Source organism: Nyctereutes procyonoides, unplaced genomic scaffold (assembly GCF_905146905.1).
Source record: "Nyctereutes procyonoides isolate TBG_1078 unplaced genomic scaffold, NYPRO_anot_genome, whole genome shotgun sequence".
NCBI classification, from domain to species: domain Eukaryota; kingdom Metazoa; phylum Chordata; class Mammalia; order Carnivora; family Canidae; genus Nyctereutes; species Nyctereutes procyonoides.
The window spans coordinates 37,046,323-37,073,362 of NW_026575043.1; the positions used below are offsets into that span (position 1 = coordinate 37,046,323).

The 27,040-nt window shown below is 40.8% G+C and overlaps 1 protein-coding gene across 5 annotated transcripts in view; it reads right to left on the reverse strand.

Annotated features, from left to right (window-relative positions):
• Positions 1-27,040, reverse strand: part of SPECC1L (sperm antigen with calponin homology and coiled-coil domains 1 like) — a 132,443-nt gene that overhangs the window by 8,183 nt on the left and 97,220 nt on the right. For all 5 annotated transcript variants that reach the window (XM_055322682.1, XM_055322683.1, XM_055322684.1 and 2 more), the window contains one exon: positions 25,281-25,383. In XM_055322682.1, the coding sequence (XP_055178657.1) occupies positions 25,281-25,383 (103 nt within the window). The remainder of the gene's footprint in view (positions 1-25,280; positions 25,384-27,040) is intronic.

Consider the following 27,040-nt stretch of genomic DNA (forward strand, 5'->3'; position numbering starts at 1 on the left):
TGATGCTCAGGGCTGAAAAAAACAAACTACTAGGAAATAATGCAGACTGAACAGAGAAAAGTCTATGTAAACAACAAAGCTTGTTCTCTGAGGCCAAAAAGAGTGCTAGAAAATCCAGACGGGAAGACAGAAAGGTCCCCTGGCTTCTCTGGAGCTATTAATTTAGGTTTAAGAAGCCACTTCATCACAAAGTTCAATTATCTGTAATGGTCTTGACATTCACAGATATGCTTTTTGACATGTTTCTCTCACAAAGTTGCCTAGGAGTGGCCTCTTTATTTTTAAAAAGTGGCATTTTCGATGCCTAAGGAGAGTCTTTAATGGTAATGGTAAAGCCTATGTGCACTTCCCTCTGGACAGAAGGACCCATTTACACTCTGCAGATCAGTGCAGGGCTGCGGCAGGGTCAAGGGCCTCACCCCTACACAAGACAGCTTCTTCCGCAGGCCACCCAATACCTTTAAAATAAACTACTCTTAAAGCCCAAAACATGATGTTTTGAGGTGAATATGCACACTAATGAAAGGACTTTCTACTGCTCATTCTTCACAGGCAATGGTCCAAGCTCTCTAGGAAGAAAATAATTTTCTTTTTAATAGAGTCAATGGAACATACTAGGAATTATAATGCAAGTTTCTAATTAATAAATTCAGATTTTGCACTTGGTTTTCAGGTCAATTCAGGGCTTTTCTACTCTTCCAGATAAGTCTATGTTTGGATTAGGTGGACAAGAACAAGAGGGCTATGATATGTGCAGGAACAAAAGTTCAAGAAAGCTTTCAGCACAGACTCAACTGAGGCGCACGTCCTCCCATCCAGGAAATGTCCACTGAGAGATCTGATGGGGCAGATGGACGTGGCCTGCTTCACAAGCCCATCTGCTGTCCTTTCCACTATCATAAAAACACAGACCTAGACTCATAAAATCGCCCAACGCCTCCCACCCCTCCACAGGACTGGCTGGGCGTTTCCCACTTGCTCCTTCTGGAGCTGAGCCACAATCCCTCTCCTGCTCCTAGGACTTAAGATCAGATGCGGCCTTCAGGTGGCCCCACTCTCATGTGCCCTTGCACACACTGAGCGCTGAGGGGTGGGGAAAGAGACAGAAAACGTTACACAAATCTCCACAGAAAAAGATTAAAAAAGTCATAAAACATCTTAGAAATGTTTTAATTTGTCTGTTTAATTAAGGGCCATAAAATACACCCCCAAATACCACATGTTCTTTAGTTATTAAGGTACTGATCTATTTAAGGAAATGCCACTTTTATGGGCATAGGGCAAGAAGCCAAACACCATGATTCACCCTCCTGCTCACACCGATTTCCTTAGGCCCGTCTCAGTGGTGTCACAGGCCCAAACACAGGCAGAGAGGCAGAGTCCTTCCCATGACTGAAGATGCTGGGAATGCCACCTGCTGGGGGGTCACAGCCCAGCCTTCAAGAGGTACAAGTGCATCAGAAACAAAACTCCTACCCAACTGCCTCAGCCCCAGACCATGGGGGCAAGGTCTGGAGGGAAATCTGAAAAGTAGATGGGGGGACCTTTTTCTGGGTGGTATGGAAAGGGGATGTGATGTCTAAAAGAGAGAGAGATTGGGCAGCCCGGGTGGCCCAGTGGTTTGGCGCCGCCTTCGGCCCGGGGTGTGATCCCGGAGACCTGGGATGGAGTCCCATGTCAGGCTCCCGGCATGGAGCCTGCTTCTCTCTCTGCCTGTGTCTCTGCCTCTCTCTCTCTCTGTCATGAATAAATAAAAACTTAAAAAAAATTAAAATAAAATAAAATAAAATAAAATAAAATAAAATAAAATAGAGGCAGAAAGACATCAAAAGACAGTATTTACCACTCCTGGTAGTGTTAAATACAGAAGGCCCCAGAAGACTCTGGAAGTTAACAAGCAAAACCTACTTGGTGCCCAAGGCTGCCTCGGTGTAAACTGGCAGGTCCACTCAGGTGTTTCCCTGGGGACTTTAGTGCTGTCTCCTTTATGAAGTTTAGCCAAGCTTTGCTTTAGGTCAGGGGAGGGGAGGAAAGAGCCGGGGAGGGGAGGGCAGGCAGCACACATCCGTGAGCCTTGCTCATCATGAAGTCCAGGTGTTGGAACTACGGGGTAAATTGGGAGCAAGGAAGGAAGCCAGGGCAGACAGTCCAGGGTGAGTTGACAATGCTGAGGACCCGGCCCCGCATCTTATGCCCCTTGTCAGAGAGGGGGTTCCAACAAGGACCTTCCATCTTTGTTGTGCAACAGAATCACCTGCAAAGCCTTCTCAAAGCAGCATGCTCAGGTCTACCTCAGAGGCCGACCCAGCTGTCTGGACATTATTTTCTTTAAAGGTCTCCTGATGATCTGAGCCAGGACCACTGATTTGAAGACTGACGGGTACAAATGCAGCAGATGGGAACGTTGAAAAGGTCAAATTTGGAGTCCATGGTGATGCTCACAGAAGCACACTCAGCCCAGCTAGAAACCACTCACGATCCCCAGTGCTAGGAAATCAAGGGAGAGGAGCAAGCACCACATGGAACTTTCCTGACCAAACTGGACAGCAAAGCCATTAAACAGCTGACAAAGGAGTGTGCCTGTGAGGAGGAATTACAATGAAGCAAGAGTGATTGGCAGAAATGGAAACGCGTTGCTTGGCAACAACAATGATAAGTGGCTGGTGCCACCTGAGAGAACCAGTCCTGCTCTGCTCTACTTGGAGAGCCGGACACAACTCCACAGCTGAGGTGTTTCTGCCAAACACTGAAACTGGAATCAGATCTAACTTCTAGTGCTATCTTCAGCTTATACCAGGGAGAACAACACAGGGATGTAGTTCTGTAAGATACATGATCCAGTTCCTTCAAGAAGATAAACTGAAGGGGAGAGGGTGGGGTAGAGGGTATATTTTCTAGATTGACTTAAAAGAAGGATATTATCCAAATGCAATGTGTGAACCTTATCTAGACCTTAATTCTAGCAAACCAACTATAAAACCATACTTCAACTGGGAAGTTTAAACTAAATGTGAGAGGACATTCAATAGCTGGGAATTGTTCTGGAAACCTCCAGGTGGGGGGTGGAGAGTTCAAGGACTGTGTGCAATGACTTGTGCCTGGGGGATGTATGCACAGGATCCCTTTTCCACTTTCATTACTTTAGGGGGTATCTGAAAATTTCCATGAAAAACCAAACTACAACTCAACAACCCAACTGAAAGACAAACAACCCAACTGCCCAAATGCAAAATGGGCAAAGGATGTGAACAGACATTATTCCAGAGATGACAGACAGATGGCTAACAGCACACAAGAAGACACTCAACTCCATCAGTCAGGAGGAAGTGCAAATAAAACCATCAAGAGCTACCACTTCATACCCAACAGGACACACATTATTTTACAAAATGGAGTAACAAGTGCTGGCAAGGATGTAAAGAAATGAGAACTGCACACTGCTGATGGGAATGTAAAATGCTGTAGCTGCTGTGGCAGTTCCTCGCTAAGTCACACAGAGAACTGTCAGGTGACCTAGCACGTCCACTCTAGGCATACATCTAAAAGAAGTGAACACCGGTGTTGAAACAAATACCTGCACAGGAATGTTCACAGCAGCATTATTCACAATAGCCAAAATATGGAAACAACCGAGCAACAAACATCTACCAAGGAAGAAAATAAACACAATGTGGTATGTCCATACAATACGATATTAAAGAAAATGAAGTACTGGTACATGTTACAATGTGGATAAATCTTGAAACATTCTTTGTGTCTAGCTAGAAGAAAGCTAGACACAAAGGCCACATACTGCATGACTCCATTTATATGCAGTATCCAAACCAGTGAGATCCAGAGACAGAGAGCAGATGAGTGGTGGCAGGGGCTGGGAATACAGAGTGACTGCCAATGGGGATGTGGGTTTCCCTTTGGGGTGAGGAAAAGTTCAGGAACCAGACAGTGGTGATGGCTGCATAATACTGTGAATGTACTTTTTTTTGTTGTTGTTGTTGTTTTAAAGATTTATTTATTTATTCATGAGAAACACACACAGAGAGAGAGGCAGAGACACAGGCAGAAGCAGGCTCCATGCAAGGAGCCCGATGCGGGACCTGATCCCAGGTCTCCAGGATCACACCCCGGGCTGCAGACGGCGCCAAACCGCTGCGCCACCGGGGCTGCCCTGTGAATGTACTTTAATGCCCCTGAACTGTGAACTAAAAAATGGCTGGAATGGTAAAATTTTAGGTTACGTCTGTTTTACCACAGTAAAACAAAACAAAACAAAAACAACTGGCAGATGTTCTGAAGTAGTTCATGCTCAATAAACTCTATACACTGAGTAAATCTCATAAGGAACCAACTTATCCTCGAGTGTGCACTCAACATACATTGCTTAAATGTAACGACTCAAGAGTGGGTTTTATGGGAATTTTTATGGCCCTACTAAAAAAAAAAAATTCTTAAAAACAAACAAGTAGCTGATCATAGGAGGCAGGGTATCAAGCTGCTCCCCTCACCTCTAGGATAAACTGAGTAACTGCGGTAACCAAAAAGGAACATGATACATCATTCTCTGTGTACGGTCATTCCAAAGTCAGGAGCGAGGCCACCATGGTTCCTTGGGTGAGGTAGCCAGATTTAACCACAATCATGCTGCCCAAAGTAGCAAGCATACTTCTAAGATACAGCTCCAACTATACTGAAGCTTCACAAAAACAAAATTTAAAGTATAATTACATTTTGGGTTTAATGTGCTATAAATTGTTTTAGTCAAATGAACCTATTTTGGGGGAACAATTCAGAATAAGTTAGCAAATGCCACCCTAAGAGATGAGATTAAGTCCCCATGATTCCCATAAACCCTTCCAAAGGGAGACTTTTCACAGGAACTAGGATGCCTGTTTTTTGAAAATTTAGGAAAACTGCCACTAGGAATGGACGGTAGGCCAGAATTGCTGGCTAGGTCATAACTGATTCATGAGCCTTGGGTATGTTGTGAGTAGTCTTATGAGAAGATTAGGAATTAGTCCTGCCTTTTCTAGATTTAGTTTAGCCTTGGCAGGGGCTATTACTCACTAAAATGCAATTTGAACTAAAGGAGACACACTCATAGCAATCCTCAAGCAACATTTACCGTGGCTTGTGCTCTGGGGAAGGGCTTGGTGGAGGAGGAGAGAAGCTTTATCTTCTCGTCCTAACCCCCAACAACTTTCCTGAGAATTTGTGTGTCTGATGGCAAGAAAATCAGGCACTCCAAAACATCCACAGGAGGGCTTCCCTTAGTTTATCCTTAAAACAAATGCCACCAATTTTGTACTCAGGCTCTGAAACAGATGGACGCAGGCCAATCTGGGTGGTGTGGGCCTTGAAAGCTGCCCCATGTAAGAAGCCACGGCTCACACAAAGACCCTATTCAAATACCTTCTCTGAGAAAAGATGACAGGAATAAGCTCTTTACCTTGCAAGGCTGGCTGTGCTCCTCCTTTTTTAAGTCTTAGGAAATTCTTTATACCGATGTGAAAGCCACCACTCTGGAAAAGCAGAGTGGTGTTATAGAAGTATCATGGGTTTTAGAGTCCCGCTGACCTGGGCTTTGAATGTTGGGGCCACTCCCTACTAGTTCCAAGACTGTGGGGGCAGTTTACCTGGAGAAATCTGCACTCTCTCATATGCAAAATGGGAAAGATAACCCAATTATGAGGATTTACTAAGACAGAGTCTGTGAGGTACATGAAACAGTGCCTTTGGCTGGAGCTTGACACATCCTGTCCCCTTCTCCTACCTCCCCCAAGATAGTGCTGATCCCACCTTCTAGACCACAAATAAGAGTGAGACAGCAGACTTCTGTTCCCACCCAGGAGAAGCCCTGGAGTACCAGAAGCCAGCCATGCTGGTTCCATGTCCCTCTACTCTAGTTCACACCTGGAACTTCAGGACACTTGCTGTCTGGGCCGGAGATAAAGATCTGATGGCTCTGTGACAGTCACACAGGCTTCTGTTACAGCTCTCCCTGTGCCTATTGCAACAAATAGCACTTATATGACTTAATTTCCCTGTTTCAGGCGTGTTCTTGCCAAACACTGACCTGAAGATCTAGCACACTCTTCAGACACTTCACAAAGGTTTGTTGAATACTGCTGAATAATGTGCTCGTTTAAGAAAGCTCTGAGGGAAAGTAGAGAAATTCAGGGGGGAAAAAGAGTCCAGAGGATCTGAATGGTTCAGTATGGAGGTAGGTCTTTAAATAAAAAAAAAAAAATGATTCAGCTTCTAAAGATGAGGGCTGCTAGAAGACAGCACTTAAGCATGAAGGATAGACACTAAGTATACCTAGACTCACCCAAATACCTTAAATTTGAAAAATGGAATTCTTGCACAGAAGGATACTACCACACGGAGACCACAAGACACTATTAATTCTACACAGAGCAAAGATTTAGACCACTGCACTGGTAGTGGGCCCTTAGCAGGGGGCATTTGGTTGCATCATTATCCTCTTGGTACTCACATTTCAGGGGAGAATCTCCTGCCCCTCAGAACACTCTCTGATACATACCTAGACAGAACATGAGCCTAGAAGGACTGCTGGTCTTCCCCAGCATGGCACCTCCCTTTCATAGGGAATGTATCTGGTCTGACGCAGAACACTGAAGTGCAAGGCTGCCTGTTTGCGAAGTGGCTGTGGTCTTTCAGTAGCTTGGGAAGGAAATGATCTCAGCAAAGGGATGCTCAAGCGTATACTCACCTTAAGATGAACTTATCTTATTGCTTATGGCAGAGATTAAAGTGTTCTTTTAAATCTGTCAGGGTATTTGTTTCTACACCTACCATTTTGGCAAGGGAAAATGGCAAAACATTTCAAAACAGGTATCACACCTATGGAACCACCCTCTCCTACAGCCAAACTCAGTGGTTTACTTACCACCCCCCCTTTTTTAAGATTTTATTTATTTGACAGAGAGCGTGAGAACACAAGCAGGTGGATGGGCAGAGGGAGAGGGAGAAGCAGGCTCCCCACTGAGCAGGGAACCCAATGCAGGGCTCAATCCCAAGGACCCTGGCATTGTGACCTGAGCCAAAGGCAGGCACTTAACCAACTGAGTCACCCAGGCGCCCCTTACCTTCCCATTAGTGCAATAAATGTGAAGGGAAATGGTGAAACACTTTACTCTGGACCAAATATCATCAGATACCAACCAACAGTGGGAGAACATGATGCTGTTACGAGGGAGGGGAGGAACCTGCGTTCCATTAGGGCCTTGTGTGTGGCACTTTACTCCTGACCCCATACTGACTTTTCTGGTTTTGTTTTGCATGCAAGTTGGTTACAAGCACTTTTTTGTGGTTTCTTGCTCTAAAACACATTAGGATACAGCCAGATAGAGAGGGTTGAGGGTCATAAGGAAGGATGTGATGCAGCAAAAATATAAATATAAAGGCCAGTCAAAACGATTCTACACAGTACAGTCATGAATGCTTATGATTACAAATCTGAGTCATTAAAAAGGTTAAATTATGCCCAGGAAAAGGCATCATTTTAAAAGGCCTGGAAATATTATTATGTTTCAGAAATAATTTTGAAAGTTCCTTGAGGGCAAAGGTCATGCTCTAGACTGCATCATATCCTTCCTTGTACTTGACCATTCTGGTTGTGCACAGGCACCTCACTGAAGAAGATGGCAAATAAGCACAAGGAAAGATGCTCAACACCATTAGTTCCCAGGCGATTGGAAAATTAAAACCATGATGAGGTATCACCACACAGTTATTCAAGTGGCTGAAGCAGACCGCACAAAGTCTTGGTGAGGATGTAAAGGAACTGAAATTGTGGCACACTGCTGGTGTGTTCTGGAAGATAGTATGGCAGCTTCTTAAAAAGTGACACTTAGGGACACCTGGGTGGCTCAGTAGTCAAGCATACTCCTTTTGCTCAGGGCATGATCCCAAGGGTCCTGGAATCGAGGCCCCCATCAGGCTCCCCGCAGGGAGCTTGCTTCTCCCTCTGCCTATGTCTCTGCTCCTCTCTCTGTGTCTCTCATGAATAAATAAAATCTTAAAAAAAAAAAAGTGACACCTATAACTACCACATAATCCAGCCAATCCATTTTTTAGATGTCTGTGCAAACTCCCTGCACATGAATATTCACAGGAGCTTTACTTAAAAGCAGTAACTGGAAATTACCCAATGTCTAGCAAGAGCTGAACAGATAAACAAATGGTGATGCCTCCATAAAATGGACTTGCTCTTCAGAATAAAAAAAGGAAATGAATTATTGATATACACAATATCAATAAATCTCACAATCATTATGCTAAGTGACAGAAGCCAGAACCCTCCCCAAATTATACACACTATTGTCCCATTTATATGAAATTATAAAAATGCAAACACTACATAGTGATAGCAGATCGTGGTTGCTGGGGGGTGGCGGTGGGAGAAGGTAGGACGAAGGGGGTACAAAGAGGCTTAAGGAATCTTCTACAGACACTGATATACTCACTGTGGGTGGGGATGGTTTCACAGGCATATATATATGTCAAAAATCATCAAATTGTAAACTTTCAATATGTGCAGCTGATTATATGTCAGTTCTACCTCAATACAACTGTTTTTTTAAAACAAGGGATCCCAGGGCCACAAACACATTTAGCTGCCACCTAGGTTCTCTCCGTTTTTAAGCTTTGTACTTCCTAGTGTTTCAAAGTGCTGTAACTGTGAAGCAGTTCACAGTTAAACCGCGGCGGAACCAGACAGTCCAAGTGACCGATGGCACTCACACCCTCGGAGGGCTCTGAGAAGGCAGACGGTCACGTCCCTGAGTTCTCAGGACGCCAAGTGATTTGGTACGCAGCTGTACAGGCAAACACATCTAGCTTTCGTAAGGTGGACTTCTTCGCCGGACTGTCCCTACTCTACCCAGGTTCCCTCTCACCTGTGAGACAGTATTTTTAAAAAATATCATTATAAGGGTATGCCAGGTTAGTGTCCTGTTATTAGCTGCTCTACTTAAATAAAAGACAACAGTCTCTGTGGCAGATTGGATTTTTCAAAAAAGGCCACAGCAGTATTTCTGGCCATATATCCTCTCTAGAACCTTGCTGCGTCCATCAGGAGGTGGAATCTAGCTCCCTTCCCCTTGCAACTGGACAGGCCTTTGTGACTGCCTCGACTAACAGAATGTGGCAGAAAGAGATGTTGCGTGACTCCTAAGTCATAAAAAAAAAAAGAGGGGTTTTTGCTCATCTCTCTCTCTTGGGACATTTGCCCTGGAACACAGCCAGCACGCTGTGAGGAAGCCCAGGCCACAGGGAGAGGCTGCGTGTAGGCTTCTGGTCCCGGCCCAGAGAAAATCTCAGCCACCGTCAGCCACCAGACATGATGAGGGAAGGAGCCTCAGATGAAGCTGAAAGGAGTAGACCTGAGATGTTATCCCCAGTAAGCCTATAGATTTATGAGCAAAATAAATGTCATCATTATTTTAAGCCATTAACTTTTGGGGTGCTGTTATGTATGTAGCAGTAGGTAACCAGACCAGCCTCCTTTCTCATGAATCTAAAGAACCCATTTGGAAAGGAAACTAGTGTGTCTTTCCTCCTCCCTCCAGTATCTAATGGTTAATTACCCTTTCCATAATTATATATCACGAGGCAGCAATAGAGCATCTTTACAAATTACCTGCTTCTACAAACAGAGAGGTCACCCTAAATTTCCTGAATGACCTCAGGCTAAACTCATTTGTGAAAAGCCAGAGCATCATGTATATAATAAAATTAACCTGTCAAATTTCAACTCCTCTGTAGACTTCATATTGTTATGCTGGCATCCCATCCAAAGTGAATGAAACACAAAGACACACACACACACACACACACACACACACATTTTCTCATGATGTAAGGCAGTAAAGGACCGTGTGTGCTATCTGATACATAAAGATTATTTGACCCAGATAATTTAATGATTCTGCTTTTAGCAAAATAATTAAGCAGCTCCTGAAAATGTTACTTATTTGATTTCTATTTCTCAGCATTACTCATTATAAAAATACCCATTTACTGGAAACTTAGTGAAGAGCCTGGGACCCTGCTAGGGAGGCAGGATGGTCAGTAGAGAGAACACAGGGCTGGGTGTTTGGGGGCCCAGATGTATGATCTCAGGCAAGCCTGACACTTACTCTGATTTTCAGTCCCATCACCTAAGAAGTCAAACCTCCATCTGCAGGACTCCCAGGGGTCACTGCAAGTCTGATGTTCTCCAACTTCTGAGACTGGAATTGTGGGTGCTAATTCAAATTAAGTACTTCAAATTTTATCTAAGCAAATGAACTTGTGAGACCATCATCTTACAGCTAACCAAGAACACTGACAATCAACCAGTTTCCTACATTCAACAGGTCTTCTCTGTGGCTGGGAGTCCAATGGGGAAAGGATGAGGGGAAGAGGAGCAGACTGCTGAAGTACGGACAGAGGAGGACAGGCCTCTCTGGCTCTGTGCAAACTCGTCAGGTCCCTCTTGCCTCTCGCACTTCCACAGGCCCATTCTGTCAATGGAACCATGACAGGAACCCATGAGACTGCTATCGCCGTGTGCAGCCCACCATGCCTGAGTATCCTTGCACATTCACGGGCCCCAAATGCAGCTCTGAATGATGCTCTCAATGAGAAAAGTAAACATCAGCACTTAAGAACTGGTGTCAGTGTGGGGGGCAGGGAGATAAATCTTGACTAGGTAGTGTCACCTAAGGCACACAAGACCGCTGATCAAATAATGTATTGTAATGGTATTATGCAATTAATTTAAAAAAATTATAGCTTTGACATTTCTATAAATAAATGTTAACAGTGGCTGTCAAATTATGTTTAAACAGAACTCAAGAAGTACATTGTGATTCTGGGAAAACTTTGTTTCCCAGCTGCTATGTTTGGCATTAAAGGGAATCCCCTGAAAACAGGAAACCACTCTTTCACTCCACTGTGACCATGAGGCCATCTGCCTAACCTCCACCGTGTGCATCAGAGGACACAGGCCTGTGAGGAGCCCTGAGATGTGAGCTCTCGGTGGACATGTGAACTTCATGCCAGGCTGCTGCCAGCTTCCTGGACAAGAAGGCACAGAATGAATGACCAGGCTGTGGCAGGTGTGGCAGGTGTGAGAAGCTGCCTGGAGAGAGTGGGTGAGTATATGGAAGTCCACATAAAGAACGGGTGGGACTACAACAAACCTGCCATTCCCTTTCCCTTTGTTCAAGTATTTTTAACCCCTGGAACACAGTGGTATTTACAAACAATAAGATCTTTCTGCATGGAAACTTAAGTTTCCAACCAAACTGACAATGTAAAATTTAAAAAAGAATTTAGACTTTCAATCTAGATTTAATTCCGATCAAAACCCTTATCTACTGCCTGCACCTTTTTGATTTTTTAACTCTGGGAAGTCATTCCTGTGACCTAAGATTCCAGTTATAGAAGAGGAAATGAAACCATCTAAGCTTTGCATTGACTATCAGGAATTCCAAATGTATTATTTTAACTGCACTCTATCTATTGGCGGAACTCCCGGCTTTCCTGATCTCTCTCATTCCACCCTCCCCTGCCTCAGTTCTAACTGGAATCATGAAGACAGGGTGCTAGGAAAATGGAGAGGGAAGACAGGGAAGGAAGGACTAGGAGGGAAGAGGCACTCCATGATGTTTCTGGCTTGTGAGACTGAAGACCTCGCCGAAAAGGAACGGGAGTATCAGTAGAAATACCATTTGGACAGTGTTGGATAGACCAGGGGCCGGGCGTTGCGTGTGCAGGGGACACTTCTCTATTCCCTGTCTCATCATGCAGCGAACAAGAGGAATCACAAGAAATCTGAGCTTTTCAGGTTAGGAAAGCTACTTTCTACAAAGAATTCCACTCACCCCACAAATTTCAGAATGCTGGAAATGCAGTGGCCTGAGGGAATGTGGCAAACGCCAGAAGCCTGGGCTACCCAGGTAGATGCTAGCACGTATCATATGAACACTTCATAAATTTATTAAGAGAACTTCCTTTTCTCCTACTTGTCTACAGACAGTCTAATATTTCAAAGGAAGCTGTGGGAGACTGAGCTATTTTTATCTGTCCACTAGTTCTTACTCTACTGACTCTTCAGTCCACGGGGACACACAATTCTGGGAGAAGAAAGGCTAAGTGTTCCTTTGTTGTTGTTGCTTAGTGAAAGAGGGTAGGGGGAAAAGAAATCCAAAAAGGAAGCATGCAAGGAAACTTCCAGCTGTGGGGGAAGAGAGGTCCACAATTCCTCCCTGTAAAAAACAAATATAAAACTGGACAAAATTGTCAAAAATAATAATTTCAGGGCTCTGGGAATTAATCAAAGGCAAGTAATTTCAGGTAAGAACAGGGAGTCTATAGCCCTCATGCCTAAAATTGCTCGCATCTGTCTTCCTCTTTTATTTAAGAAAAAAAAAAGTAATACTGAGTAAAGCAATAATTATAACCATGTACTACTGGGTTTATAACACAAATATAATGCATATGATAATAACAGCACAAAGGAAAAGGGAAGAAAAAGTTGCACTGGAGAAAAAGTTGCTATATTTCACCATATTAAGGCAGAAAAACCTTAAATCAACGGGGATAAGATGTGTATTGTAATCCTCAGAAGACTCACTAGAAGAATAACTTTAAAAATATGGTAATCAACCATGTGCTACCTGCAAGAAGTACACACACTAGAGAAATGTATAGCACATTAAATATAATCAAGAAAAAGACAGACTGGCTATATTAATATAAAGAAAGTATTTCACAGCACAGAATATTCTCAGGGATAAAGAAGGTCATTTTATAACGGCAGAGGTAAATTTCTCAAGAGGACATAACTCTTCATATTTAAGTACCAGTAATAATTTAAAATGCATTGTTATAACTACAAGGAGAAATAGAGAAATCTACAACTATAATCAAAAGACTGTAATGTTGCCTTTTATCAAAAATTGATAGAATACGTAGCTAGAAAATAGATACGAAGATATGATCAACAGTCAACGAATGGTATCTAATTAACATTTATAGAGCCTTTCTCCAACAACAGCAGACTAGCATTTTCTTAAATGGTAGTCATATTCTGTGCCACAAAATGAGTCTCAATAAATTTAAAAAGATCCAAGTCATAGAAAGTACATTCTCTGACCACAATCAAAATAAGTTAGAAATCAGTAACAGAAAGATCTCTGAAAAATCCTCAAGTGTTTGGAAACTAAATGAAATACTTCTAAATAATCCACTGATCAAAGAAGAAATCAAAACAGAAAAGTATTTTGAACTGAATGAAAATGAATCAAAATCAAAATTTGTGGGATGCCACCAAATGAGCACTTAGGGGAAACATTTCTAGCAAGAAGTGTCTACAGCAGAAAAGATGAAAAGCTTCAAATGATGACAACTCTACCATAAGAAACTAAAGAGAAAGAACAAATAAAACCCGATTAGTAAGCAGAAGTAAGTAAATAATAAAGGCCAGAGAAAAAAGCAATGAGACAGAAAAACAGAAATAATAAAGAAAATAAATTAAAAAAACTGGTTCATTGAGAAGATAAATTTTATAAACCTCTAGCTAGATTAATAAGGAAAAAAGGGAAAATACACAAGTTGCATTATCAGGAATGAGAGCAGAAACAACACTTCAGAGTCTACTGGTACCTATAAGAAAGGAATATTATGAACATTATGCCAATAAATTCTACAACTCAGATGAAATGAATAGATTCCCTGAAACACACAGCCAGCCAAACTTCGCTCAAGAAGAAAGAGATAATCTGAATAGCCCTATGTCTCTATTAAAGCAACTGGATTTGTAGTTAAAATGTTCCTACAAAGACAACTAGACCAGATGACTTCACTGGGGAATTCTACCAAATATTTAAGAAGGAAGAAATAGCAACTGTAAATAAACTTTTCCAGAAAACTAGAGAAGAAAGAATTCCTACCAACTTATTCTACAGTCAACATTACTGATACCAAATCCTGGTAAAGATATTATTAACAAAGAAAACTGCAGCTCAATATATCTCTTAAGACACATATGCAAAAATTTGATTTACTTTTTAAAAGATTTTATTTATTCATTCATGAGAGACACGGAGAGAAAAGCAGAGACACAGAGGGAGAGGCAGGCTCCTCAAAGGGAGCCTGATGCGGGACTCGAAACCTGGACTGGGACCATGCCCTAAGCTGAAGGCAGACGCTCAACCGCTGAGCCACCCAGGCACTCCAGATGCTAAAACTCAAAACAAAATTTTAGCAAGTTGAATTTAACTCGTTAAAAAGGATAATACATCATAGCTAAGTAGAGTTTGTCCAAGGAATGCAAGGTTGCTTTACCACTCAAAATAAATTATCTTAAGCAAATAATGGATCAAAGAAGAATTCACAAGATAAATTAGAAAATAATTAGGGAAAAGTAAAAGTAAAACGTGACATACGAAAACTTATGGGACACACAGAAAGCAGTTTAGGGGAAGTTTATAGCAATAAACTCTTACATATTAAAAAATAAGAAAGATCTCAAATCAACAAACTAACTGACTTTAAAATAAGTAACCAGAAAAATAAGAACAAACTAAACCTAAAGCTAGTAAAAGAAAGTAAATAAAGATCAGGGCAGAGATAAACCAAAGAGAATAGACAAATAGAAAAAAAAAATCAATGAAATAAAAAGTCAGCAAAATCGACAAACTTTAGCTAAATTGACTCAGGAAAAAAGAGAGAAGCCTCAAATTACTAAAATCAGAAATGAAACCAAGTGAGAATATTATACCAAGTCTATGGAAATGAAAAGGATTATAACAGAGTACTATAAACAACTGTCTGCCAACAAACTGGATTACTAGATGAAATGGGAAAATTTCAGAAACACAAAAGCTATCAAGACTGAATTATCTTTACAAAAACTGAAAATCAGGGATCCCTGGGTGGCTCAGCAGTTTAGCGCTGATCCTGGGGTCCCGGGATCGAGTCCCACATCAGGCTCCCTGTGTGGAGTCTGCTTCTCCCTCTGCTTGTGTCTCTGCCTCTCTCTCTCTCTAATTGTGTCTCTCATGAATAAATAAATAAAATCTTAAAAAAAAAAAAGAACAAAAAACCTGAATAGATGTTTAACTAGTAAGATAACTGAATCGGTAACCAAAAAAAAAGAAAAAAGAAAAAAAAAAAAACCCAACCCAACCCAAACCAAACCAAACCAAAACACTCCCAGTAAAGAAAAGCCCTTGACCTGATCACTTCAGTGATGAATTCTACCCAATATTTAAAGAACTTCTCAAAAAAATTGAAGAGGAGGAAATAGTTTCTATCTCATTCTATGAGGCCACCATTACCCTGAAACCAAAGCCAGGCAAAGATCCTACCAGAGAACAATGCTCCAGGCCAGTATCCATTATGAACACTAATATAAAAATCCTCAACAAAATACTAGCAAACCAAATTCAGTGCAGCACATTAAAAGGATTATACACCATGACCAAGTAGGACTTATTTCTGGAATGCAAGGATGGTTCACAACATACAAAAATCAACTAATGTGATATACTAACCACATTAACAGAATGAAGGGGAAAGAACCCATGTGATGATCTCAGTTGATACACAAAAAGCATGTGATAAAATTCAACAACCTTTCATGATAAAAATACTTGAAAAATAGGAATAGAAGAAAACTACCTCCATACTATAAAAAGCTATATATGAAAAACCACAGCAAACATCATACTCAATGGTGAAAAACTGAAAGCTCTTTTCTACACTGAGGAAGAACAAGCCAAGGACATCTACTTTTGCTACTTCTACTCAACATAGTTCTGGAAGTTCTAACCAGGGCAATTAGGGAAGAAAGAGAAATAAAAGGCATCCATATTGAAGATGAAGAAGTAAAATCATCTCTGTCTGCAGATGATATGTCTTCTATGTAGATAACCCTGAACAGTTAGATTTAATAAATGAATTCAGCAAAGTAGCAGAATCAAGGTCAATATACAAAAATCAGAGCATTTCTATACAGTAACAATGAACAACGAACAATGTAATTTCCTAAAAAGGAAATTACAAAATAATTCCACTTACAATAGCACCAGAAAGAATAAAACAATTAGGAACCAACTTAATCCAGAAGGTAAAACTTAATTTGTATGATAAAACCCCAGATTCATGGGTTGGAAGACTTAATACTATTGTGGTGTTATTACCCAAAGTAATCTACAGATTCAATGCAATTTCTACCAATGTTCCAAGGACTTTTTTTTTTTTTTTTTTTTTTTGCAGAAATAGCAAAACCCTCCTAAAATCCATACGGAATCTCAAGCAACCCTGAATAGTCAAGACAATCTTAAAAAGGTAAGAACAAAGCTAGAGGACTCATACTTCCTGATTTCAAAATTTGCTGCATAGCTCCAGTGATAAAAATAGTGCGGTACCAGCAGAGGCAAACCTATAGAATAGAGTAGAATAAAGAGACCAGAGACAAACCATTAGGTTTTAAATAGTCAAGGAAATAAGTGAATAAACTGTGTAAAAGTCAAATGAATTGACAAAGGTGCCAACACCATTCAATGCGGAAAGGAGATTTTTCAATAGAATGAGGCTGAAGTGGTTACCCTCCTGGCAGCAGCTTCTGCTGAATCTAAACTGGCCTCAGCACACCTTAGGACAGAACAGGCAAACTTGAGGCCAAAAGCTAAGTCAAGCACTGACTTTGCTACTCTGGCATTGTCTTTTCCCTGGGATTTAGGACCTCCAGATCTTGACTGTCTTAGTAGCTTTGAATTTGAACCTTAGTATCCCTACTCAGAGAGTCTAGCTCCGGACCACTGCTTTCTGTTTGGTCTCTGCCTCATTAGCCAACCAAGGGTTTAAAAAAAATAGGGGTGAATACAGGGCTCAATTCAACGTGTTCTTTCTGCAATTTTGGCTCCTGCCAAATTGGTCTTAGCTGCCTAGATTATTTCTCAATACTTTCAAATACATACACACATATACACACAAACTATTTTAAACAAAATAATAGTTCTCTAGTAGAGACTGATACTATACCTAAACAGAAGTTCATATTTAGTTTTAATTACTGCTATATTTTTACTGACTAGTACATAATCATCCTGAGAAGAGAAAACGTCTTTTTATCTCCTGATTCTGCTTTAACACCCAGAGCACTATCTGGCACACACCTTAGTATGTATGTAACAAGTTACTTTGTATCAGGAAAAACTGCTAGAAAGCAAGCAAAGCACAGCACATAAAACATCACTTCCAAATCATTCAAGTCTGTCAGTTCCTCTGCCTCCACCGATCCCCAAAGACATGTACAATCTTTTCTTCTCTAGCCAAGCATTAGTGACCAAATCCCTCAATAAAACTGTGCATTCTTAATGCTTACTTGAGATTAAATTACCTCAGGCAGTTCTAAAAGCTTTTTTTGTTGTTGTTTACTAAAACTATTTTGTACTGGATTAAGTGATTTCATTATCCTTTGGATTAACTAATCCAATTGTAGGTCTGGCATTTTATCAGAAAAAAAGATTTTTCATCCAAAGTAAAGCTCTCTTAAATTAACCTTTAGAGGCCCCTTGACTGTATTCAATTAAGTTTTTCCAGACAAGAAAACAATGGTACAGCAGAAGCTGCTGAATATAAGTTTTAGAAGAAAATATATGCTGAAAGTAAAAATTATTTTCTTATTTTCCTTATCAATCTGATATCGTCAATCCCTAAACAAACAGAACTGAAAGCAGTTGCCTCTGGGAAGCAGAAATTACAGAGGTTATGAAATAGAACAATGGATTAGCACTTTTCCATATAAGCACTTAAGAATTATTAATGTTAGCTGCATATTTAAATTAAATTTAAAAGCATAACTGTAGAAAAAATAAAAACATAATGGGTACAAACTGAGGCACTAATTTAAAAAACAAGGAAGATTTAATCATTAAAGCAATAGTGCTGAAGGTTGTTTATGTGATGCCACGGACTGATGAGATGGCCTTAAGGCCGTCATTTATCCAGTGGAGCTTTTAGTCCCACATCTGTAAACCTGACAGTAAATAAGAATGCCAAGGTCCTTTCAACAGTAATGATTCTAGTATTCTAAGACTTCAGTGAATAATAAGTGGCAGGACACAATTTAAAAGAGAAAATGTATTTGTTAGATGAAAGGCAAACTCACAGGGCTTATTTTGTAATGGATGGTTAATGAAGTTACAGTGATTAGCACAATTATTTTAGGATGACTCCTAAGAGAGTTAAAGGAAGATGATATGGTATTAGGGAATCTATCTCTGTTGATGAGACAGCTCCTACGACATAAAGCATGCATGGTCCAAGCATTAATGCTGCATTTGGGGCCTGAGAGAGCAGTATGTGCTGAGTGTCACGTAACAGTTCCTGCTCTCGTGAGCTAGTCAAGTGTCACAATCTGCCCTTTCCTGCGGACTCTGAGTAGTCAGAGACCAAAAAAATTGGTCCCAAACTGCTGCCTCCAAAGGATGGGTATGTTCATCCATATTTATAGCTAGATAAGGAAAAGGCTCTGGCACTGCTTATGTGGCTCTTGACAAATTAAGAGCTCTATCAGATCTATCTTTCTGTTTAGAAAAAGATTATGCATTTCAGACTGTCCAGTTTTAACTCACAGACTTTGAAATCAAAGAACCAGCATCCTATCTATTTTTGAACAGCAAGAATAGAGATGTGTCTGCAGGAAACAAACACATGACAAACAAAAAAGCCATACGTATATATCATTACAAAAGTGTCCATAGGAAGCAAAGAAAGGGGAAATTGGGTTTGTAGCATAAGACTGTCTAGTGTCCAGAAAGGTTTTTCTTTTTTTTTTAAATTTATTTACGATAGTCGTACAGAGAGAGCGAGAGAGGCAGAGACACAGGCAGAGGGAGAAGCAGGCTCCATGCACCGGGAGCCTGACGTGGGACTCGATCCCGGGTCTCCAGGATCGCGTCCTGGGCCAAAGGCAGGCGCCAAACCACTGCGCCACCCAGGGATCCCCCAGAAAGGTTTTTCTTTCTGTATGTTAACTATTCTGTTTTCCATATTTCCTCCTGTACTGTAAGTACCCACTAAAGGAAAAAAACCTTGAAATTATTAATTGAAGTTTTTAAGTTTTTGAATTGATTTGTGTATTTTTTTTTTAAACAGTTGGAATACCTCTTAATAAATGTTTCCTTACAAAAGCAGCAATAGGTGCGGGATATCTGTGTAATGTCCACTCAACAAGGCAGAAAGATAAGAGGAATTCTTTGGTATGCCCATTTCTAAAAGTCTTAATGGGGGAACCATCTGGAACCAGCTACACAACAAAGCCTACGTTCACCTAAGCCTCAAGGGTTTTCTTGTGGGGATTCCCACACTGTAAACTAAGCAGCATGCATGGAGTTTGCAGGGAAAACCTCCAGGTCCCCCTGAAGGTTTCCTCAAAGCATCCCCAATTAGCCTCTCTTCTCATTCCCCCAGGTTTGTGTTTTGTTTTTGTTTTTTAACCAATATGATGTCCCTTAAAATCACAGAGCCAGAGAATTTAGGTGGGAAGGAATTAAGAGCCAATCAACTTGATTATTTAACTTTTTAATCAACTTTATAAATGGCAAAGTTCTATAGCCAGCCGGGAAGTAATTTATAATTACCTCAAATTATTCAACTTACATAGCAGTCTGGGAAAATGTAGAATTTATATTACCAAACAGCACCCGATTACCATCAAAGAAAATAATAATTTAAAAATCTATTAAACTAGAAAATGTGCATGACTGCCTCAGTTACTCCTTCATTTCTACAGAAGAAAAAAGTAAGGCTCAAAGAAGCTAAGTAATTTGCATGAAGTCACATAGTAGGGGCAGAGGTGACGCTCAAACTTACCTGACACTCACATCCACGGTCTTAATCACTATTCTATGTGTGATTCTCAGTGTGATCTATGCATCACCTGCAGTATTTGTAAAAATGCAGATCCCAGGGTCTCATTTTATACCGTTAGAATTATAAATCTTTAGTTGTGGTTCTCAGGAATCTGCTTTTCCCCCACAATCTTCACAGGTTTTTACACACAGGGTTGAGAACCCCAGTTCTAAAAATGAACCTCTACTGTAGTCCATTACATTCAATATACAGGCTCAGACATTTATTAGCTTTGTCATGTCCTGAGCCTTATGGCAGACTGCTCATAGGCTAGAAAGGAAGACAGACATCCAAACAACAACTTCAGTACCCTTGTGATACATTCTGTAGAGTTTGGGAACACAGGGAAAATGAACTACAGATGTAAAGACCCCCAAAGAATATGCCCTAAAATATAGCAAACATTCTCCTGGATTGAAGTCGAGAAAGAACTTGGCTCCCCGGTTTCTGTGAGGAGGGAGTAGAGAAGAGCACATGTGAAGAGTGAATCCCTGCAGCGGTGAAGCAGGTGCACAAACTATTTTGCATAGATGTTGTTCTCAAACCTGAAGGAACAGACACTCCCTAGACGGAAGGAGTGGAGTGAGGGGATGGTGAAGCATTCAGGATCAAGATGAAACTGAGGAGTTCATAAGAATGAGGAGTCAATAAGCCTACGTGCAAGGGTCAAATTGATCACAGGGGATCTTGTTCTCCATACTGAGGATCTTGGGCTATAACTGCATGGCAAAGAGGAAGTAGCTTCCAGATCACAATTTTATTTATTTATTTTTAAAGATTTTGTTTATTTATTCATGAGAGATATATACAGAGAGGCAGAGACACAGAGGGAGAAGCAGGCTCCATGCAGAAGCCCGATGTGGGACTCGATCCCGGGACTCCAGGATTGCACCCTGGGCTGAAGGTAGGAGCTGAACCGCTGAGCCACCCAGGCATCCCCAGATCATGATTTTAAACCAGTTTTGCAGCAGAGTAGAAGATGGACATGAGGATAAGGAAAATTACTTATGTACATGCAAAAACCTGTACAGTGTTTATTGCAGCATAAATAGTCAAAACAACCAAAACGTCCATCAATAGATGAACTGAAAATATGTGGTATAGCCAAACAATGGAATATTATTTGGGCACAAAAAGGAATAAAGTACTGATAACACAGGCCACAGCATGGATGAATCTTGAAAACATAATGCTACATGAAACAGCCGGTCCACAAAAGCCCACATAAATGATTCCATTTATATGAAATGTTCAGGATAGGGATCCCTGGGTGGTGCAGCGGTTTAGCGCCTGCCTTTTGGCCCAGGGCGTGATCCTGGAGACCCGGGATCGAGTCCCACGTCGGGCTCCCAGTGCATGGAGCCTGCTTCTCCCTCTGCCTGTGTCTCTGCCTCTCTTTCTCTCTCTCTCTGTGTGACTATCATAAATTTAAAAAAAAAAAAAAAAAAAAAGAAGAAAAAAAGAAATGTCCAGGATAGGCAAATATATGGAGATACAAAGTTGGGTGCCTGGGTGGATCAGTGGTTGAGCGTCTGCCTTTGGCTAGGGCATGATCCTAGGGCCCGGGAATTGAGTCCCGCATCGGGCTCCCTGCATGGAGCCTGATTCTCCCTCTGCCTGTGTCTGCCTCTCTCTCTCTGTCTGTCATGAATAAAAAAATAAAACCTTAAAAAAACACACACAAAAAAAACCCCCACAAAACTTCATTCTTAGAGTTTTCATTACTAGCATATAGGAAATTCAAGTGATGGGGTGCCTGGTGGCTCAGGTAGTTAAGCATTCAACTCTTGATTTTGGGTCATGTCATGACTTCAGAGACATGAGTTTCCTGTGGGCTCTCAATCATGTGATTGAGCCCACAGTGGACTCTGTGCTGGGCATAAAGTCTGATTACGAATTTCTGTCTCCCTCTGCTCCTCCCCACCCAAACTCACTCTCTCTCTTAAAAAAAAAAACAAAACAAAGAAATGTAAGTGATTTTAGTATACTGACCTGTATCCTGCAATTTAACTGAATGTTTATTAGCTCTAACAGTTTGTTTGTTAATTCTTTAAGGTCTTCTAGACATAAATCATGTTATCTACAAACAGAGATGATTTTACTTATTCCTTTTCAATAACTTTTCTCTCTTGCCCAACTGTTCTAGCTAGAATTTCCAGAAAAAACACTGAATAGAAGTGGTAAGGGTGGTGGTACCTGGGTGGCTCACATGGTTAAGTGTCTCCCTTTGGCTCAGGTCATAATCCCAGAATCCTGGGATCAAGCCCCAAGTCAGGCTCTACTCAGCAAGGAGCCTGCCTCTCCCTTTCTCTCTGCCTGCTCTTCCTCCTGCTTGTGTGAGCACGCTCCCTCTTTCTGTCAAATAAATAATAAATATAATCTTTAAAAATAAAGGTGGTGAGGGGGACATCCTTTCTTGTTCCTGATCTTAGAGGGAAAGCTTCCAAAGTCTTTCACCATGAAGTATGCTATCAGCTGCAGGTTTTGCACAGATGCCCTTTAACAGACTGAGAAAGTTCCCTTCTATTCCTAATTGCTCAGTTTTTTTTTTTCAAATCAGAAATGGGTATTTAATTTTGTCAAATATTCTTTCTATGCCTATTGACAAGTTTATCTTGTTTTTTCCCTCTTTATTCTACTGAGATATATATTACACTGATTTATCATATCCTGAACCAACCTTGCATTCTTGGGATAAATCCCACTTGGTCATAGTATATGATTCTTTTTATCTGCTCCTGGATTGTTTGCCAGTATTTTGTTGAGAATTTTTGCATAATGAATATTAACACATGGTTTTCTTTTTTCTTCCTTTTAAAGATTTTATTTATTTATTCATGAGAAACAGAAAGAGAGAGAGAGAGAGAGAGAGAGAGAGAGAGAGGCAGAGACACAGGCAGAGGGAGAAGCAGGCTCCATGCAGGGAGCCTGATGTGGGACTCGATCCTGGGACTCCAGGATCACGCCTTGGGCTGAAGGCAAGCGCTAAACCGCTGAGCTACCCAGGGATCCCCAACACATGGTTTTCTTATGACTTTCTTTCTGGCTTGGTTATCAGGGTAATATTGGCCTCACAGAATGAGGCAGTGTTCTCTCTTCTGTTTTTGGAAAAGTTTGAGAAAGACTGGTGTTAATTCTTCTAAACATTTGGCAGAATTCATCAATGAAGCTATCTGGTCATGGGCTTTTTTTTTGTTGGAAGTGTTTTAATTATTAATTCAATCTCTTTTGTTGTTATAGATCTATTAAGATTTTCTTCGTGAGACTTTTTTTTTAAGATTTATTTATATGAAAGAGCACACACAAATGGGGGGAGGAGCAGAGGGGGAAGGAGAGAAACAAGTAGATTCTGCAGTGAGCAACAGAACCCAACATGAGGCTTGATCCCAGGACTCTGAGACCATAACCTGAGTCAAAACCAAGAGTCAGACACCCAATTAGCTGAGCCACCCAGGTACCCTTTTCTTTTTTTTTTTTTAATTTAAAGATTTTATTTATTTATTCATAGAGACAGAGAGAGGCAGAGACACAGGCAGAGGGAGAAGCAGGCATCATACAGAGAGCCTGATGTGGGACTCGATCCAGGGTCCCCAGGATCACGCCCCGGGCTGCAGGCGGCGCTAAACCGCTGCGCCACCAGGGCTGCCCCAGGTACCCTTTTCTTAAACTTTTTTTTTTTTTAATTTTTTTTTTATTTATGATAGTCACAGAGAGAGAGAGAGAGGCAGAGACACAGGCAGAGGGAGAAGCAGGCTCCATGCACTGGGAGCCCGACGTGGGATTCGATCCCGGGCCTCCAGGATTGCGCCCTGGGCCAAAGGCAGGCGCCAAACCGCTGCGCCACCCAGGGATCCCCTAGGTACCCTTTTCTTAAGTGATTTTTGACAATGTGTTTCTAAGAATTTGTCCTTTCATATTTAGGTTACCCAATGTGTCAGTGTGCAGCTGATCAGAGTATTTCCTTTTAAATATTCCTATGATTACTATTATTTACTAAGTAAATAAGTATTTCTTGTTTCTGTGAGGTCACTTGGGATATCCCCTCTTTTATTCCTGATTTTTAGCCAGCTATCTTTTTCCTTTGTCCATCTAGTTAAAGGTTTGTCAATTTGTTGATTTTTTAAGATAACCAATTTCTGGTTTCATTAATCTTCTTGCCTGTTTTGTCCGCTCTAATCTTATGTCTTTCCTTCTGATTGCTTCGGTTTGGTTTACTCTTTTTCTACTTTCTTAAAGTGAAAGGTCAAGTTATTGATTTGAGATGTTTCATTTTAAAGGTAGATGGCTATAAACTTCTCTCAGAGAGCTGCTCTCAGTGTCTCCTATAAGTTTCAGTATGTTGTGCTTCACTTTCACTCTCCTTATTTTCTATTTCCCTTGTGGCTTATTCTCGCTCTCTCTTTTTAAAGATTTTATTTATTTATTCATGAGAGACACGGAGTGAGAGGCAGAGACATAGGCAGAGGGAGAAGGCGACACCCTGTGGGGAGCCCAATGTGGGACTCGACCCCAGGATCCCAGGATCATGCCTCTGAGCCAAAGGCAGACGCTCAACCACTGAGCTACCCAGGTGCCCCTCTTGTGATTTATTCTTTGGCCCACTGGTTATTTAGAATTTAATTGTTTAAAACAAACAAACAAAAAAAAGAATTTAATTGTTTAATTTCCACTTAGTTGTGAATCTTCCTTCTGTTATACATTTCTAATTTTATTCCACTGTGGTCAGAAAAGATACTTGTTTAATCTCTATCTTTGTTCAAATTTATTGAGACATTTTATGACCCAACATATATCCTATCCTGTAATGTTCTATGTGCACCTGAGAAGAATCTTTACTCTGCTGTGGTTGGGTAGGTCTAATTAGTTATACACACACACATACACACACGCACACAAATACTACCTAGTATCAAGTTCAAGTCTTGCATGTCCTTGTTGATTTTCTATCTACTTATATCCTGATCATTTACCTTTTTTTTTTGCTGTGTAATTTTTTATTGCAGTAAAATATACATAAAATATATAACATAAAATTTATCATTTTAGCCATTAATGAAAATATTAAAGTAAAATAAGTCTATTTTCACTCTTAGTCCAGATGAGACCTCAATGAAGGCAGTTAACAGGACTTAAAGTATTATAGAAGAGCTGAATAAAAGTACTAGAAAGATTAGCTACTCTGTCTGGAAAGGTAAAAAACTGATGCCATCCAAGTGACACTTGGCCAAGTTTGGGATAGACTTTGTGTTGAATGTGTTCCTGAAATTCAGTACAGGATTTCTCCATTTAATGTGAGCCCTGGTATGGCCACTGCTCAATAGGACAAAGGAACCGATATGACTGATTACCTGATAGCCTTCTGTTTTCTTCTGACACCACTTTAGCAAAGCATTCCTCTTCGAACCTCCATATTCTCTCGCCAAAGCTGACAGAGGGTCCTTCCTTTCTTCCCTACGTGAAAATAAGGAACTGAAAGTTAAAATATACTTTATTTGAGCACCATTATAAACCAGAAACCCCACAAGGGAGAGTGCTGGTTTGCATTTTTGAGTAGGATAACTGCACACAGTAAAACATCTAATAGCAAGATGTATCTTTTCATTCATTTGATTTTACTTGTCAATTTTTACAGGGCCCTCAGAGACCTACCACTGTTGGGGGTTTCTGCTATCTGAAGGGAGGGACTCTTATTATCCACATGGAAACTGGCAAAGATTCAGTACAGTGAATCCACATCCACAATTGATGGAACACATTCCAGAATGCTCAAAAGGAGGAAAGATAACCTGACACAGCAGCATCTGAAAGCTGTCATGGCTGTCTTTCACTCAGTATCTTACCCTTCCATAATCTTTATGCTTTAGTTTTTTATTTTACTCATTTTGTCTCCTTTTATGTCCTCAATCATTTCCGCTTTTTTTTTTAAGATTTTATTTATTTATTCATGAGAGATACAGCGAGAGAGAGAGGCAGAGACACAGGCAGAGGGAGAAGCAGGCTCCATGCAGGGAGCCTGACATGGGACTCAATCCCAGGTCTCCAGGATCACACCCCAGGCTGCAGGCAGCACTAAGCCTCTGCGCTCCAAGGGCTGCCCTCATTTCCGCTTTTTAAAAAACAAATCACTTTCTATAAATACAAAAGGCAAGATTATGCAAGGGGAAGGGTTATAAGGCATACTTCCTACCTTCAAGGTGCTTACAACTGGGGAAGGCAGATAAGACACAGATGGCAACAAACAACCATAAAACATCTCAAACGTGTTTATTGCTAAGTTATACACTGGGCAATGGGTAGTGAAAACACAGGGGCCCTGCCCCCTCAAAGAACTTCAGATTTTACTATAAATAGATATACCACAGAAAAAGAAAAGAAGGAAGGAAGGAAGGAAGGAAGGAAGGAAGGAAGGAAGGACCGACCCAAAATGGTTACTTATAACTCATTTCTTAAAATTCTAGGGTACTTTTGGGTACTATTCAATTTCCTCAGAGGCAGAACAAATATCTTGCTCTAGATGAGACAATGAAAGAGAAAAGATTTGTGATCACTTGTGTTGATGCAAAGGAGGTATATAACCCTGTATATCCTGAACCAAATCCTTCCTGTTGGTAAGCACTTCAGACTACCTGGAGTGAGAGTACTTCTAAAATAACCTGCTCATTGACAAGTGGCATGCCCTTGAAAGCTTGGTGTATTTTTTAGGGATTACTTTATAAACAAAGCAGAGATTTTACCCCACACCCCATGAACTTAGTCCAATAACTGTCCTAAAGGTTCTTATGCTATAAGTGGCTTAGTATTTTTAGCACTGATTCTGTCTGTATTCACCCTTCAAAGTTAGGAAATCAAAGAGTACAGCTTAGAACTGAAGCTTTTCCAATTGAGAGGTGCACTGAAGCAGCCCCAGTTTGATTTATCTTAGAACCAGAAATAAAATACAAAAATTTCCAAAAACAGTTAAGACTGCTGCCCTGAAGAAATATACTTTAATGCTTGCATGCCACCCCACCGGACTCCTGCTTTGGTTTAAAAGTTCAAAGAAGTTTGTTATACCACTGAACGTAGGAAAAGAGAATGAACATAAAGTTAAGATATGTCAACAAACACA